The 13305-nt window shown below is 43.6% G+C and overlaps 1 protein-coding gene across 1 annotated transcript; it reads right to left on the bottom strand.

The window, feature by feature from the left end:
- Positions 1-8008: 8008 nt before the first annotated feature.
- On the bottom strand, positions 8009-10481 carry LOC121606992 (ankyrin repeat domain-containing protein 39-like). Its single transcript, XM_041937637.1, is given in 5 exon segments — positions 8009-9346; positions 9448-9551; positions 9554-9644; positions 9739-9842; positions 10037-10481. Coding segments are annotated over 5 exon segments (540 nt in total). The 5' UTR covers positions 10131-10481; the 3' UTR covers positions 8009-9199.
- Positions 10482-13305: the final 2824 nt, after the last annotated feature.

The following is a 13305-nucleotide window of genomic DNA, read 5'->3' as shown; positions in this document are numbered from 1 at the left end:
CTTTCAAAGTTTGTTTTGCGCCACACAAAGACTGCTTTTTTTCGTGAATGCGCAACTGTTAATTTGAATGTCAAACAGCCGGAAGTCCGACGTTATTCAGGCTGTTGCTTTCCAACTTGACGCAGGCTTATCCGGGCTGGGAGAAACCTGGCTCCCCCTGCCATCCACAGCACCTCTCCTGTGGAGCTCCACCAAGTCTCACACAACACGGGCTAATACTGTGATTATAAATAATTATAGTACTCCAGCGTTACATTTCAAATACCATATAATTTTCATAAACTCACAACAAACTCAGTCCTGATCACAACAGAACACTTTGAGAAATATACACAATAATACATAAGACATGATAAATAAATGTAAAACTAAAGAGTTCAACAAGATCCCTGTAAGATCTTTGAACTCGACAGACACACTTTTACTTTGAAAGGACACTTTAGGATCACTGAGAAAAGTCATGTAGATATAAAAGAGCATTAATAAAAATGTTTGCTGCATTTTACAAAGACGTTGAGCTCTTAATGGAAACTTTTACAATTTAAAAGTCTGTTGTACTTTTTAAAGTTTTGAGCACATTTATCAACATGAGACGTTTGCTGACCAACAACATGAACGTGTCTCTGACGTTGTTTTCTTTGCAGGATTCAAACTGACATGAATGCAAATTCACTGACAGAAAATAAAGCACTTTCATCAACTTCCCGTTCAAGGCAACGATAAAATAGCTTTATTGTGCTGGCGTAAAGATCATATGCTTTGGCAGCATTTCAAAGAGCATCAGAATTTCAAATGTATCTGCCAACTCAGCACAAACACAAGTTTGCTCTGCCTGATCAAACACATAGTTCATATCTGCAGAGCTCATATGGTCTTTGATTTCATGACGCGGTGGACAAATGATTGACGACTGAAGCTGCGCAGACACATGAAGCCCAGCTTGGTAGTTAGATTAAAGAATGAGACGACAAAGAAACAGATTTGTGTTTCGGCATGTGTTCGTCTTTCATCTTCCCTGCAATGTTAACCTTGTTTGATGAAGAAGATATTTAGAAAATGAGGCGACCTTATTATTCGCTTTATTAGAGATCCAAATTCTGTGCTTTGAAGATCAGTCCTGGAGCGTCACATATAAACAGAGACACCGAGCCTCAAACAAAGATTCCTCTGCTCTGCATTTGTAGATGCTGAACATCTCCACTACCTGTCCGCTATTGAGAAAACAACCTTTATCTTATTGCTGTTACACAGGCTGTAACACAAGCCCCAAACTGAGCTCTTATCAGCAGACGCAGGATAATCTTGGCATGACAGTACAGGATGTGACTGCTTTGACTCATCCAGATTAGATAAAGTGTTGATAGTGTCATTGATCTGCCTAAAATTTGAATGAAAGTGCAAGAAGAGACCACAACAGAACAACATGCTGCACAAATAAAAACCAAACCAAACCAAACCTCATGCATCAGGATGCAAACACTGCCCATAAGTGCATATAGATATAGAGTTTGTTTTGGTTAACAGCAGCTTTGCGTTGCTCGAGCACTCAGCAAGAGAAGAGTAATTAAATGCACATCATACGAAGGTGTGAGTTTTTAATGTTCAATACTAGTACGGTTAACTAACCTCTGTTCAGTTTCAATAACTGCAGTGACTTCCTGGAGTGGTGTCATCACCGTCAGGTTGCCAGGAAACTAGGCGCCTCTGTGGTCAGTGCTAAGCTAAGCTAACTGGCTGCATACAGCACCCAGCAGCATGTCCCTCTTTACACGTTACATTTTTTGTGTGGATTAAAAAACAAGATGAGAAGCTTCAGAGATGCTGGTAGGCGGATTTGGTATCTTTGGACAGAGCAAAGGTAAATCTTTGTGCTACGCTAAGATAACAGTTTACATCTCCTCTTCAACTCTTGGCAAGAAAACAAATATGTGTATTTCCCAGAATGCCGCCTGTCCCGTATGACTGAGTGTGTTTCCACGGGATAAACTGTCTCCATGGTCCACTTTCAGATCGGCGGCTTTTGGTCAGACACTTTTGGATTTTTGCACTTTCGGCTGAAGTTAACTTCAAAGCGAGCTGCTGACTTTGTAGCAGACGGAGTGTGAATCTGACAACCGCATACATACCAGAGAACGAGCGAGCGTGTTTATTAGAGCACTAACAGTGAGAGTTAAAACGTGCCATCGGCCACATCTGACGAGCTCAGAGCATCAAAACACGGCTGCAGATCTTTGATGCAGCGCGGAGGCAGATTTTTATGGACATTTCTTTTTCTGTTTGTGTCACTGATAAACTTGAGACGTGAGCTCTTAATGATGAGTTCTGCACGGGACGCGAAAGCCTCGGCAGAATCCAAAACATGTGGTGATTGTTTATTCCTCTGGTTGCTTATTGTGATGACAGGAGGTGAGTGATGTATCTGAAACTCTGTAAATCTGCACCGCAGTCTGAGCAGTGACAGCTTTGGGTGGTAAAGTTTGTGCAAAACAAATCAGGCAAAATGAAAAAAAAGCAATCGCAGACCAGTAAAAGATGGTCTTTGGTTGTTTATAGCAGCATGGGGGAGACACGCTGTCTGCTTCTCTGTCCTGGTTCACTGGCACACAAAACAGAATGAAAGCAGAACTGGTGTTAATGAAAAAGCTTTAATCATTAACTCGTCCCTGTGGTGTGTACATGCCGTGGTAGCTCAAGAAACATACATACAGGACTTAACTGAAAGGCTGTAAAATGAAGGTATAAACTGTCTGATTTCTATGAATAATTACACAGTACAATTATTTTATACCTGTGAGGAAATGCTAAAAGTGTCCACAGGTTGTCTACATGGGATGAGATCAGATAAAGGCGTCAGTTAACGGAGATGGGACCAGGACTGCGCAGGCTTCAGAGTCTGTTGAAGTTCGGCTCGGATGTGGCACGGTCTGTTTTAAGATGAGGTGGGGCGTTCCCGATCACTCCTCACTTCCTTTCAGCGTAAGGAAATGCGCCGGACACCATTAAAGCCGGGAGTACCTTATGCAAAAGCAAACCGAAGGCAGGCTGAGCCGCACATCAGCATGCGAACAAACAGGGAGTCATGCAATCCTCAGAGTGAACAATATCTCCCTCAGGGACGCTTTGCATGATCATTTCCCTAGCAGCTTCTTCATCGTCCCAAAGTGCTGTTTTATTGTCCTCGCTTTTCGTGTTTGCATTCCATTGTTACTGGGCAAGTACAAATATCCTCCTTTATGCACAAAAACCTCAGACGGGCCTTCCACCAGAGCCCAGCCCTCATCCATCCATCAGCAGCGCCCCTGTTCTACACGGGGCCCCCCAAGCTCGGCTCACCACCCCCAGCCCGCTCTTTGACATAACGCTGTTGTGGCTTTCCGGGCCTTTATGCTGGCTGTTGTCTGAGGCAGATTGAAGACCCTTTGTGTGCGTCGGCCCCTGTCCTGAGTGGCCGGGAGGAACCTGCTGGGCTGCGAGTGGAGAGACAGGAATGCGCATATGAATGGGCCAGTGTGTGCCGGGCACCTGCTGACTGAGGGACGGCGTGCCTCTATGAGTCCTGGTTCATCAGCGTAACCATCTTGTTCAATTACACGTGCGGCACGGTGTTGCGTTCCCCGGTCATTCATGCTGAATGGGGGTATTGTCACTGCGGTTGTGAATATTTTGGTATTGTAGAGGAATTCTTAACAGACGTGGTGTCAGCTGCATTGTGGGTAATTATCACTAAATGCAGCAGTTTAGTTCTGCCCTGCTATTGTTCTGGATTTCCAATGATGTCTGAATGCTGTGAAGAACCTGATTGGTCTGATCTGATTTGAGGGATTTTTTCCTTTTATGCTCAATTTCTGGTATTCTGAATGAATATATCAAACAAGTCAGTTGTAGACATTTGACCACTGTTTATTACCTGAAACTATCTTTTTAAGTGTGACACTTTAACCTGACTTGTGATGGACGAAGTATTCGGATCCTTAACTTCAGTAAAAGTAACAATACCACTCTAATACTCATCAATCATTACAAGTTCTGTATTTAAGATTTTAATGAAGTTAATTTAAAATAAAATCTAAAGTAAAATCTCATCAGCAAAATGCATTTAAAGAATCAAAAACAACAAAAGTACATATAGAAAACGGCCTCTGTGAGTGTCATACATATTATTATATTGGATTAATATCATGATCACATTAATGCGTAGGCAGCATTTTGATGTTTTAATTGGATGAGGTGGAGTTCATTTTAATTTCTTTACATGCTCTTGGACAGTTTAATCTCTAACAACATGTGTTTTTTATAATAGTTCATCATGTTATGTGTAAAAAGTAACTAGTGTCCATCATTGTCAGATGTATGTAATGTAATGTAGTGGAGCAGAAGCATAAAATAGGTTAAATACTAAGTAAAGTACCCTCACTTTGTACTTGAGTACATGTCTTTTGTGCTTTATGTGCACTCAGTACTTTGCACCGCTGTACTTCTCGCCTCCACATAAAGAAACGTCCTGATGATTTTACCGACAGTCTGATTTGATGATGAAAAAGGTTAAACAATATATTTCAAATTGTTGCTCAGTTTTATGTGACTCATACAGTTTGTTGGTATTACTTCAAAGTGACGAAAACCAGTTGAATGACATTAAAATGTTGGATAGCTGCAGCTGATGGACAACAAATCCACATCAACATATTTATAGACTAAATATTTTCTTTCCTGTTTACACATGAAGCAGAGGAGCAGCATCAGCATCGGACAAAGTCATGCAAGTCCAGTGTTGACGCTCCTCTTAGCTGTTTCTGGTGCCCACTCCTGAGGGAAACGTCTGGCTCTTTAGCTGCTGAATGCTCCACCAGCTAGTCTCTAGCTGAGCCTGTCCGCTGTGTGCTGCTGGGCAGTTAGCATGCTGTGGGTTTCTAAAGCTTTCTCACTGAAGATGCCTCTATGAACGCAGTGAGTCAGTCAGAACAGTAAAGTTTGTGCTTCAAAAACCAAAAAATGAGCTGAAAGATGCCTGAAAGCAGCGTAAAGCTGAGAGTCAGCATGACTTGATCCACTGCTGCTTTAAGGTGGTTATTTTAGAACGAGTTTGGGTTAATGTTCCAGTTTATAAACCAACCATACTGACAGTTTCATCAGTGAGTATTTATTGTGTATTATTTATTGTGCAGACTGAGAGCGAAACCTGCTGAATTCTCGTCTCTTTGTTCTAAAGCACAGAGCTGAAAATAGACGCAGGAGTTAAAGCTCCACAGAGCAAACCTGTGCACACGAGCAACACGCTGGAGCTGCAGCCACCAGAAGCAAATACAGCTACAAATACAGATTTACAGAGTTCCTCTGCAGATCTGGCAGATCATACATAATAATTTGATTTCTAAAAACAGTCTGGTATGATGGGACTTGGATATATGATCCCAAAAGGTTCATTAATTGTCCTCTGACTCATATGGTACAGCTTATGGGTTGTTTGTCTGGCTCTGCTTTTGAGAAGATTACATCTCCATAATCAATAAAAAGAAGCTTAACCATCCACCACAGAGTCTGGAAAAAAATACATCTGGGAAAATAAACTTTCCCCCTCAAATATAACCACAATAACACAAAAATCACGGCATGTTCACTGAGCACAATTTCCTGAGGAAACTTTTACATGATTATGGTTGCTGGTAGGGACGTTTTGACACTGTCCAGATGTGTTAGCTGCATTTCAGTCCAAGTGTCGCTGCATGAATCCAAGTTCCACTGACATGGCGTCCACATCCAGTATTAAAGTGACTGGAAGATCTTCGATGTGTTTTCAGATTGAAATGTAAAGCTAACAAGTCTGTTGGTTCCACACACAGAAACCAGGTATCACATGGTTCTGGATCACCTGATGAGCCCGACACGTCCCGCAGTCACAGTGCTGATTGGCTGGACGAGCTGAGCCGAGGCCTCTGGACTCGCGGCTCTCGTCACCCGCTGACCTGGAAAGCGGGAGCTTAAGATCTGCAACATCACTCCAACCGGCGGACGACATGCTGCTTTGAAGTGGGAGTGGGCCTAAATTGGATTATGCACCATCTCTGAGGAGCAGCTCCGGCAGATTCGATTACACACACCCCATCGCCCAACACCCGCACTCCTGCCTCCCCCATGCAGATGAGATGACGTGGGGCGGTCCCCCGTGCCGGAGTCTGGTACTCCACTTCTTAATGTGTGCCCATCTGCCAGCCATTTACCTGATTACTCCGGGATAACTCAGACAGGTCGGGCTCTGCCGGGGCAGCTGGGAGGCCGAAGACCGCCATTAATTTTATACAGGTGGACACAGGAAAGATAAGGACCAGGCGACCCTTTTATCTGCGAAAACAAGCATCCAGAGAGCACCAAAACGGAGCAAACTGACATCTGGTACAACGGGATTCGATTGTGAATTACACCATTTTCTGTAGCCACTGAACTACTAATTTTGCAGCTTAAATGTAATCGTCAAACTGGAGGAATACACACAGAGCACAAGCTGCTCTCATCATCCACTCTCTGGCTAAAGCGCTGTTTAAAATAAAATCCCAAGCACCGACTTCAAATCCTCCACGCAAGCATGGCACACAGACCACCTTCTATTTCTGAGGAAAATAACATCCAGTCCTGGTTTAACTCGGGCTCATTATGGTGGAAGTGGGTTCCAGGGCCAGGAAGTTTCATTGCTTTCCAAATAAATCTCACTAAACAGAGCTGTAATCCAAATTCCTCATCTTGTTGAGTCCTCCCCAAGTCCTCACATTACGAGAAAGCTCTGAAAAGCTGGGCTTAGAGATCACACCTTCTCCTTCTAGATAGCACTTGTTGTGACATTTGCACAAAAACTGAGCTAAGAAGCAGCTAATTGAAAGAAACTTTGATTTTTTTCAGCGTGGAAAAAGTCAAACAATGCTGCTCATTTTCACCCAACAGTTCCTGATGGTTTCCACATAAAGACGCAAAAAGCAGCTCTCAGAATTCAAACCAGCTCATGAAAAGTTATGAAAAAGAATGAGGCCCTTTAATATTCCTCCGGTTTTTACCGTGTGACACAGAGGGTTTTCATTACCTCGCTCGCTGCTTGCAAATTTCAGACATCAACTTTGATTATGTGACACAGGACCTGGCAGGGGATCAATCAGAAGGTGCTGAGGGCGGGAGCGACGGCCAAAATGACTGGCCTGATTCAAACAGCATAATGTGCTTTGTTTTGAAAACAAACAGGGATTTCTAACCAATCGCCTCAGTGACGGGCGGGACAGGGCCGGGCTAACCCGTGCTATAACCGACATGTGGCACTCAGAACGGGCGATCCCGGCTACGGCTCCTCAGCTGTGTGGAAGGAGGAACTTGTCACTGAGCGTAAACAGCTCTCTTGGCTTAGTTCTCCGAGCTAAAATACCCCCATCCCACCCCATCTACCCCTCGACACCCCATCTCCTTGCGCTGTGTGGCGTCAGCTGCAATGAGCTCCAGATGTGGCCTGGCACCCCTCCAGTCACGGCACTGGATGTGGTTTGAAGGTAGTTTGGAAACACCGCCCACCAGCGGACCCAATGAAAGTTCCTCAGACTGCAGCGAGAGGTTTCTGCCGCGGCCTCGTCCTCGGCCTGCAGAAGAAGTGCAGCACTGTTCTGCACGTCTGTGGAGGCCTGAGAGGAAAAGGTATCTGCCTCCTGCATGTGCATGTGTTACTTATTGAACATGCTTTGAATAAGTAAGTATATGAGACAACAGCTGAAAGTACTTCCATCTGTTTCAGTAGATATGGAAATATCAACATCTTTTATTCACCCTCAGGCTTCCATCCTTTGTTCTCTTTGCATATAAATACTGGTTCAAAAAGTAGTCAGTGATGAGTCCGGCCTTTGATAACGAGTCATCTCAGTGACAGTGTGAGAGGTGAGATGAAAACTAATAACTGCTAGTCCGTTAAAGGAGGTTTGAAAGTTAAAAAAATAACAATAATTTCTTTAAAAAGACACACAAACAATGTGTGATAGGGAAGTTATCATTTAATTGTGCTTATTCTTCCATCAGAGGCAACAATAACACACAGGAAGGTATTAATAAACCACAAGGCGTGACTAATGAGCAGCCAGAGTTGTGTGGTTTGAGGTTATTGCTTCACCAAAAATGCAAAGAGATCAACCATGAACATCTGCAGTAGGTCCCAAGTATTTACTGAAACACTTACAGAGGCATAAAACCAGTACAGCAGAAGCAGCCGAGACATGTTGCTACAGCAGAGACGGGTCACTGGCAACATATGTCAAGTTTAGAAGATGTCTACCAATACAAACGTATGAAAATGACCTTTAAATCACGTCATCTGTTGCAGTGACTGACTGATAACTTCATGAATACACAGGAAATAACCGAGCACGATGGCATAAACATAACTTGGCTGAACATTGGTGTCCATCCATGATGTCTTACTATCAGCTGTAACAGCTGCACTGATGCTGCTCTCTCTCTTTCTAACAGTCACCCTGTTTAGTTTTCCAACGGTGGTCCGTAGGATCGAATGAGGTCAGTGTGTGTGAGCTGCCAGAGAGTTCACGTGGTGTGTTTTTTTAGACCACAGCGCCCCCTGCTGCCCAGCAGGGATCGCTTCACATGTTGGCCTCCAGTTTGAATACAAACTGCTGCATGGAGAGCAAACGCTGCATAAATTCAGCATGTGACAAAAATACATAATATATTAATATATAACAACCGAGTGGATGAAACCAGTCATCCCAGAGCCACTTTCAACAAGCTTTCTGACTCTGAATGCTGCTCTTTGTCTAGCTTTTATGTCATTATGCCGTCTTTCAAATTATTCTGACAGCATTAGCATTTATGTGTTGCTTTCTCCCCTTTCAAAGTCAAACAATTTCCCTGTCTGTCTGTCGCTAACCTGTACGCCTGCTCTGCTCTCATACTAAACTTAGAAATCTGAATGTCGGCTCATTCCACAGTGGAATCACCAACAAATGCACATTAAAGCTCAGTGCAGCCACTGATGTTTATGGTATGAAGGCAGAAAATAACGTCCTGTTCATCCAGTGGCTCTTTGATGGTGTTCACTTCAGACAAAACCAGTCAAATGAAGTGAAATGAGTGACATCTTGGTTAACGTGGACCTCGCCTACTGTGTTTTCAGCTCATATTATTTGCCTGCAGTAACTCATGTCCAGATGCGGTGTGTCTGTCGTCACCGTGGTGGTTTTAAGAGCTCCTGCAGATCTCCCTGTGGTGCCAGCTGGTAAGGGAGCTGGAGCCTCTTGTTCACCTGGCTGCAGAGTGCTGGACGGTGCTCCAGAAGCAGCTGACAGACCTCCTGATGACCCTGTTCTGCAGCCTGCTCGAGCATTCAACAGAACAAATACGGGCACAGATTAAACCAGTATCAAACTGTCTCTCTGGAACGCTTTCAGGATCTTATTGCTGACAGTTCTGTACCTTATGTAAAGGTGATGCACCATCATCATCACAGAGCAGTGGGTCCACTCTGTGGTGCAGCAGCAGTCGAACCACATCCAGGTGACCACAGTAAGCCGATCGAGTGTGGCTCCACCTGGTGTCCGGGGAGATGCACAAGCACCATTCTCAAGAAGAAACTCGCACACGGCCTGACGACCACTGCGACTCGCATAGTGCTGCGACAAAACACAGCAAAATGACTCAGGAGGTTGGACACATGAGAGCAGACACTAAAGCATGCACAGCCAAACATCGTCCCAGCACACACACCAGAGCTGTGTATCCAGCTGAGTCTCTCAGGTTAGGGTCTGTGCCCTTCTGGACCAAGGACGAGACCCTCTCCAGGTCTCCATCCATTGCAGCAGACCAGATACCTGCACAGAAGAATGACACACAGCAAGTTCGTGTACTCCACTGAAACATCAGTCAAAGCAGAAAGGAAAATGAATTTTAGCTAGGAAGCTAAAACATTTGAACATTTTGAAATTATTCATAGAAAACTAATATTTCTGTATTTTAAAACACTATTAGAACCACGGTTGAACTCAGCCACCACATGAACGCAAACCTCGTTCAAAATCCATTTCATTCATCGTCTGGTGAACACTGGGAGAGGAGACAGGATGGGAGCAACACGCACAGTGGTGGCTGTCAGACGCCATTGTGTTAACTGGAACAAACAGGATAAAAACACACACATTCAAACCTGAGGCTGAACACTAGTTTGTGAGTGAGGCTGTGAGTCAAAATTACTCTGTTTGACAGTTCCGTGTTTCTTCTTCTATCGTTAGTGGTCGACAACTTGACACCGCTAACAGCTAGCTAGCCTCCAAACACACAAGCCCAAAAATAAACCGTAACTGAATGGTAAAAAATAAGATATATAATAATCCAGGTACAGGTGGAAGCATGACAAATGGCTATTTATGTTATTTTTTGTTAGACAACACAAAAAACCTTCAAGCTTGCTAAATGTTTGCGCCACACCACCAGCCGTAAACGTGCTTCCTTAGGAACGACCCGACCAATTGCAGAGCTGCTGTGAGGAGGAACCCTTCAGGAGCTCTCTGATTCGGTGGATTTGTTGTCAGGATTAGTTTGGCAAAACAAGCGGCAGCACAAAACTTTGTGCTCTGGCTGCATAATGATGCTGAAAAGCGAAACACTGGGCTGCTGCAACGGATCATTTAAACTTTTTATAATATGTGAACAAAACCTATTCTTCGCTTTTGTTAGTACCGATGATATGACGAATCTTTTCCTTTCCCTTTCATGTCCGATAGTGCCGTTTGTACAATTTGTGCATGTGATTCGCTGATCATAAATACAATAACTGCGACTGTATTTGCACATGGACAGAGAGGGTGAGCTATTGATCCTGTAGGCATAGCTACTGTTGGGAGTAAGGTATTGGGTGGATCTCATTTCTCAAAATTGTCGTTTCCTCGCTCCTCGATCCTCGCTCGAACCGGAAGTACTTCTGGTCCGCCATATTGCCGGCCGTCCCAAAGCGAAAATTGCGGCTCTGAGGAGCGAGGATCGAGGAGCGAGGAGGGCTCTCGGAGGAGCTATGAGCGAGGATACATCAGTGCATCCTACCCGGAAGTCTGTCAACTGAACGGTATGAAGACTCCGCCCCCACAGCTGGCACGTTTGAACGAGGTGGAGAAAGTGCGCTGGTGTAAATATCCTGCAGTGAATGGCTGCAATTCAGATGAGCCTAACTTAAAGTTACGTTCTCCAAAGAGCGATAATACAAGAACATGAGGATCCGTCATGTTTCAATCACGTAAGAGATGATGTATAGTGAGCAGGGACCATAGGAACCTGCTCACTATTATCCCGCTTTGAACTCTGCTCACGACTAAAGCATTCAATATAAAGTGACGCAAAACACTGATTAAAGCATATTTATTGATTTAAAATGAGTCTACTCTCGTCTGTCACCGCTCTCACTGCGCAGCGGCTCTGAAAGCAAAACACTTACGTTGCGTAACAACCGCCTCTCAATGTGCGCAGGACGGCAGGCGGGGAAACTTATTTCTTTACAGATATTCAGAGAAATCATGTCAAATGTGGAGAAGAGACGGAATATCCCAGACCTGAGAGAGACGGAGCTGGAGACAGAGTTTGGTTTACCGCTGTTATTTCTACTGATGGATAAAAGTCCCGCAGCAGCTGATTTCTGTTCAGCGTCAGACATTAAAAAATCTGTCTCCAGTTTTGTCTCCACTAAGCAGTCTTTAATCTACAACCTGTTCTAACACTAACACATCGGCCTGTCGTCACTTTTTCTGCGTGTTATCTGAGTGAAATAATGTGTTTCATGGCTCGTAGGTTTCTCTTCACTAACAGGTCTGAAATGTGTCTCATTGAACAGGACAGAAGACACAGCGAGGCTGATAAAGTTCAGGTCAGAAAATGACACCTGTTCACCTGAAGAGGCGTCCAGCCAAGAATGAACTCATTAATTCTCATGTGTGTTAATAAAAGTGTTTCATATTTACTTGCTTGTGCTGGAGACTTTTTAACAATGTAAATATAAGTATGAAATGTAAATATATCGAGGGCGGGGGGCGGTGGGGGTGTGAATATAACGGTAACTGCAGCAGCTCCAGCTGTGTCGCGTCATCAGAAACAGACGTCGCTTCACGTGACGCTTCAGAGGAAAGGACGTCTCAATTCTCATAAAACATGTTTCCTCGTTTCTTCTCTCCTTGCGTGGTTTCCTTGCGTCCTCTCATGCATCCCTGGTGGGAGGGACTAAGACGCAAGGAAAAGACGCAAGTGAGGGAAACGAGGATGCAATTTTGAGAAATGGGATGTACCCATTGTATGGACGCACTACATTATAATAATAATTCTCCGATTGCTCTTGAAGGCATCTTTGGTCTCGTGCTGTCTGATGCAGAGCAGGTATTGGCTGCGGCCTGCTTGAAGGCGGGGTTGGACGTCCGGTCCCACCCACAATACCTTTTGTGGTTTGTGGTTTTTATGACGAATAATGTCGTTCTAAGGTAAGGAGATTATGGTACAAATCGACATTATGTTGGTTATTTTATCTTTTAAAACTGTTTTTCACACAGTGAAACAGACTTACACTTGTGGTTTCAGGTGAACTCAAGGAAATTTTATTTTTGATGCTCAAATTTAAAGTCACTGTTGCAGTCTAATCGTTTTTTTTTCTTCCAATATTCCGATCAATATGATGTCACGCTGGCTCATGGGGACTTTATGACTCTTTTGTGCAGATTATCTGTTCACTTACCTGTATTTACCTTTGTGTGTGTGTGTGTGTGTGTGTGAGGTTAAATGAGGACTTTGTCCTGAAACCATTTCTGTTGTGACTCTAATGTGCAGACTCTCCGGTCAGTCCCCCCTATTTATCTCTGTGTGTGTGTGTATTTCTTATTTATTTTATTTATTTAGCAGTCCATGTTTTTCAGGACTGCTCTGATGTTGACATTGTATCCTGAGCTTGAGGGTTTTGTACTTGTTTTGTTTTGTCCCTGTATTGCTGTTATTGTGTCATTGTCATTCAGTGTTACAACCTTTTTACCTCCTAATAAGTTCGAATAATTTATACTTTTCTTTTTTTATTGCATGCTCTGGTAAAGCTTTAGGTTCTGTACAAGGTGTGTGTGTGTTTGTTTTTGAAGTGGAGCATTTTACATTTCTCTTGTACATGTATATATGGTGTATTTTCTGGTGACTTCATTGTACCTTTTCTCCTCTCAATATGCCATAAAACTATATTCTAAAAATAATACATATATTCTAAACAATATCAAATAGTTGTTGTAGTAGAAATTTAATTACCACTCGATGATCTGCCAC

The sequence above is a fragment of the Chelmon rostratus genome, chromosome 5 (genome assembly GCF_017976325.1).
Source record: "Chelmon rostratus isolate fCheRos1 chromosome 5, fCheRos1.pri, whole genome shotgun sequence".
Taxonomy (NCBI): domain Eukaryota; kingdom Metazoa; phylum Chordata; class Actinopteri; order Chaetodontiformes; family Chaetodontidae; genus Chelmon; species Chelmon rostratus.
The sequence above is the reverse complement of the archived record's forward strand: the minus strand, read 5'-3'. Positions and strand labels throughout refer to the sequence as shown.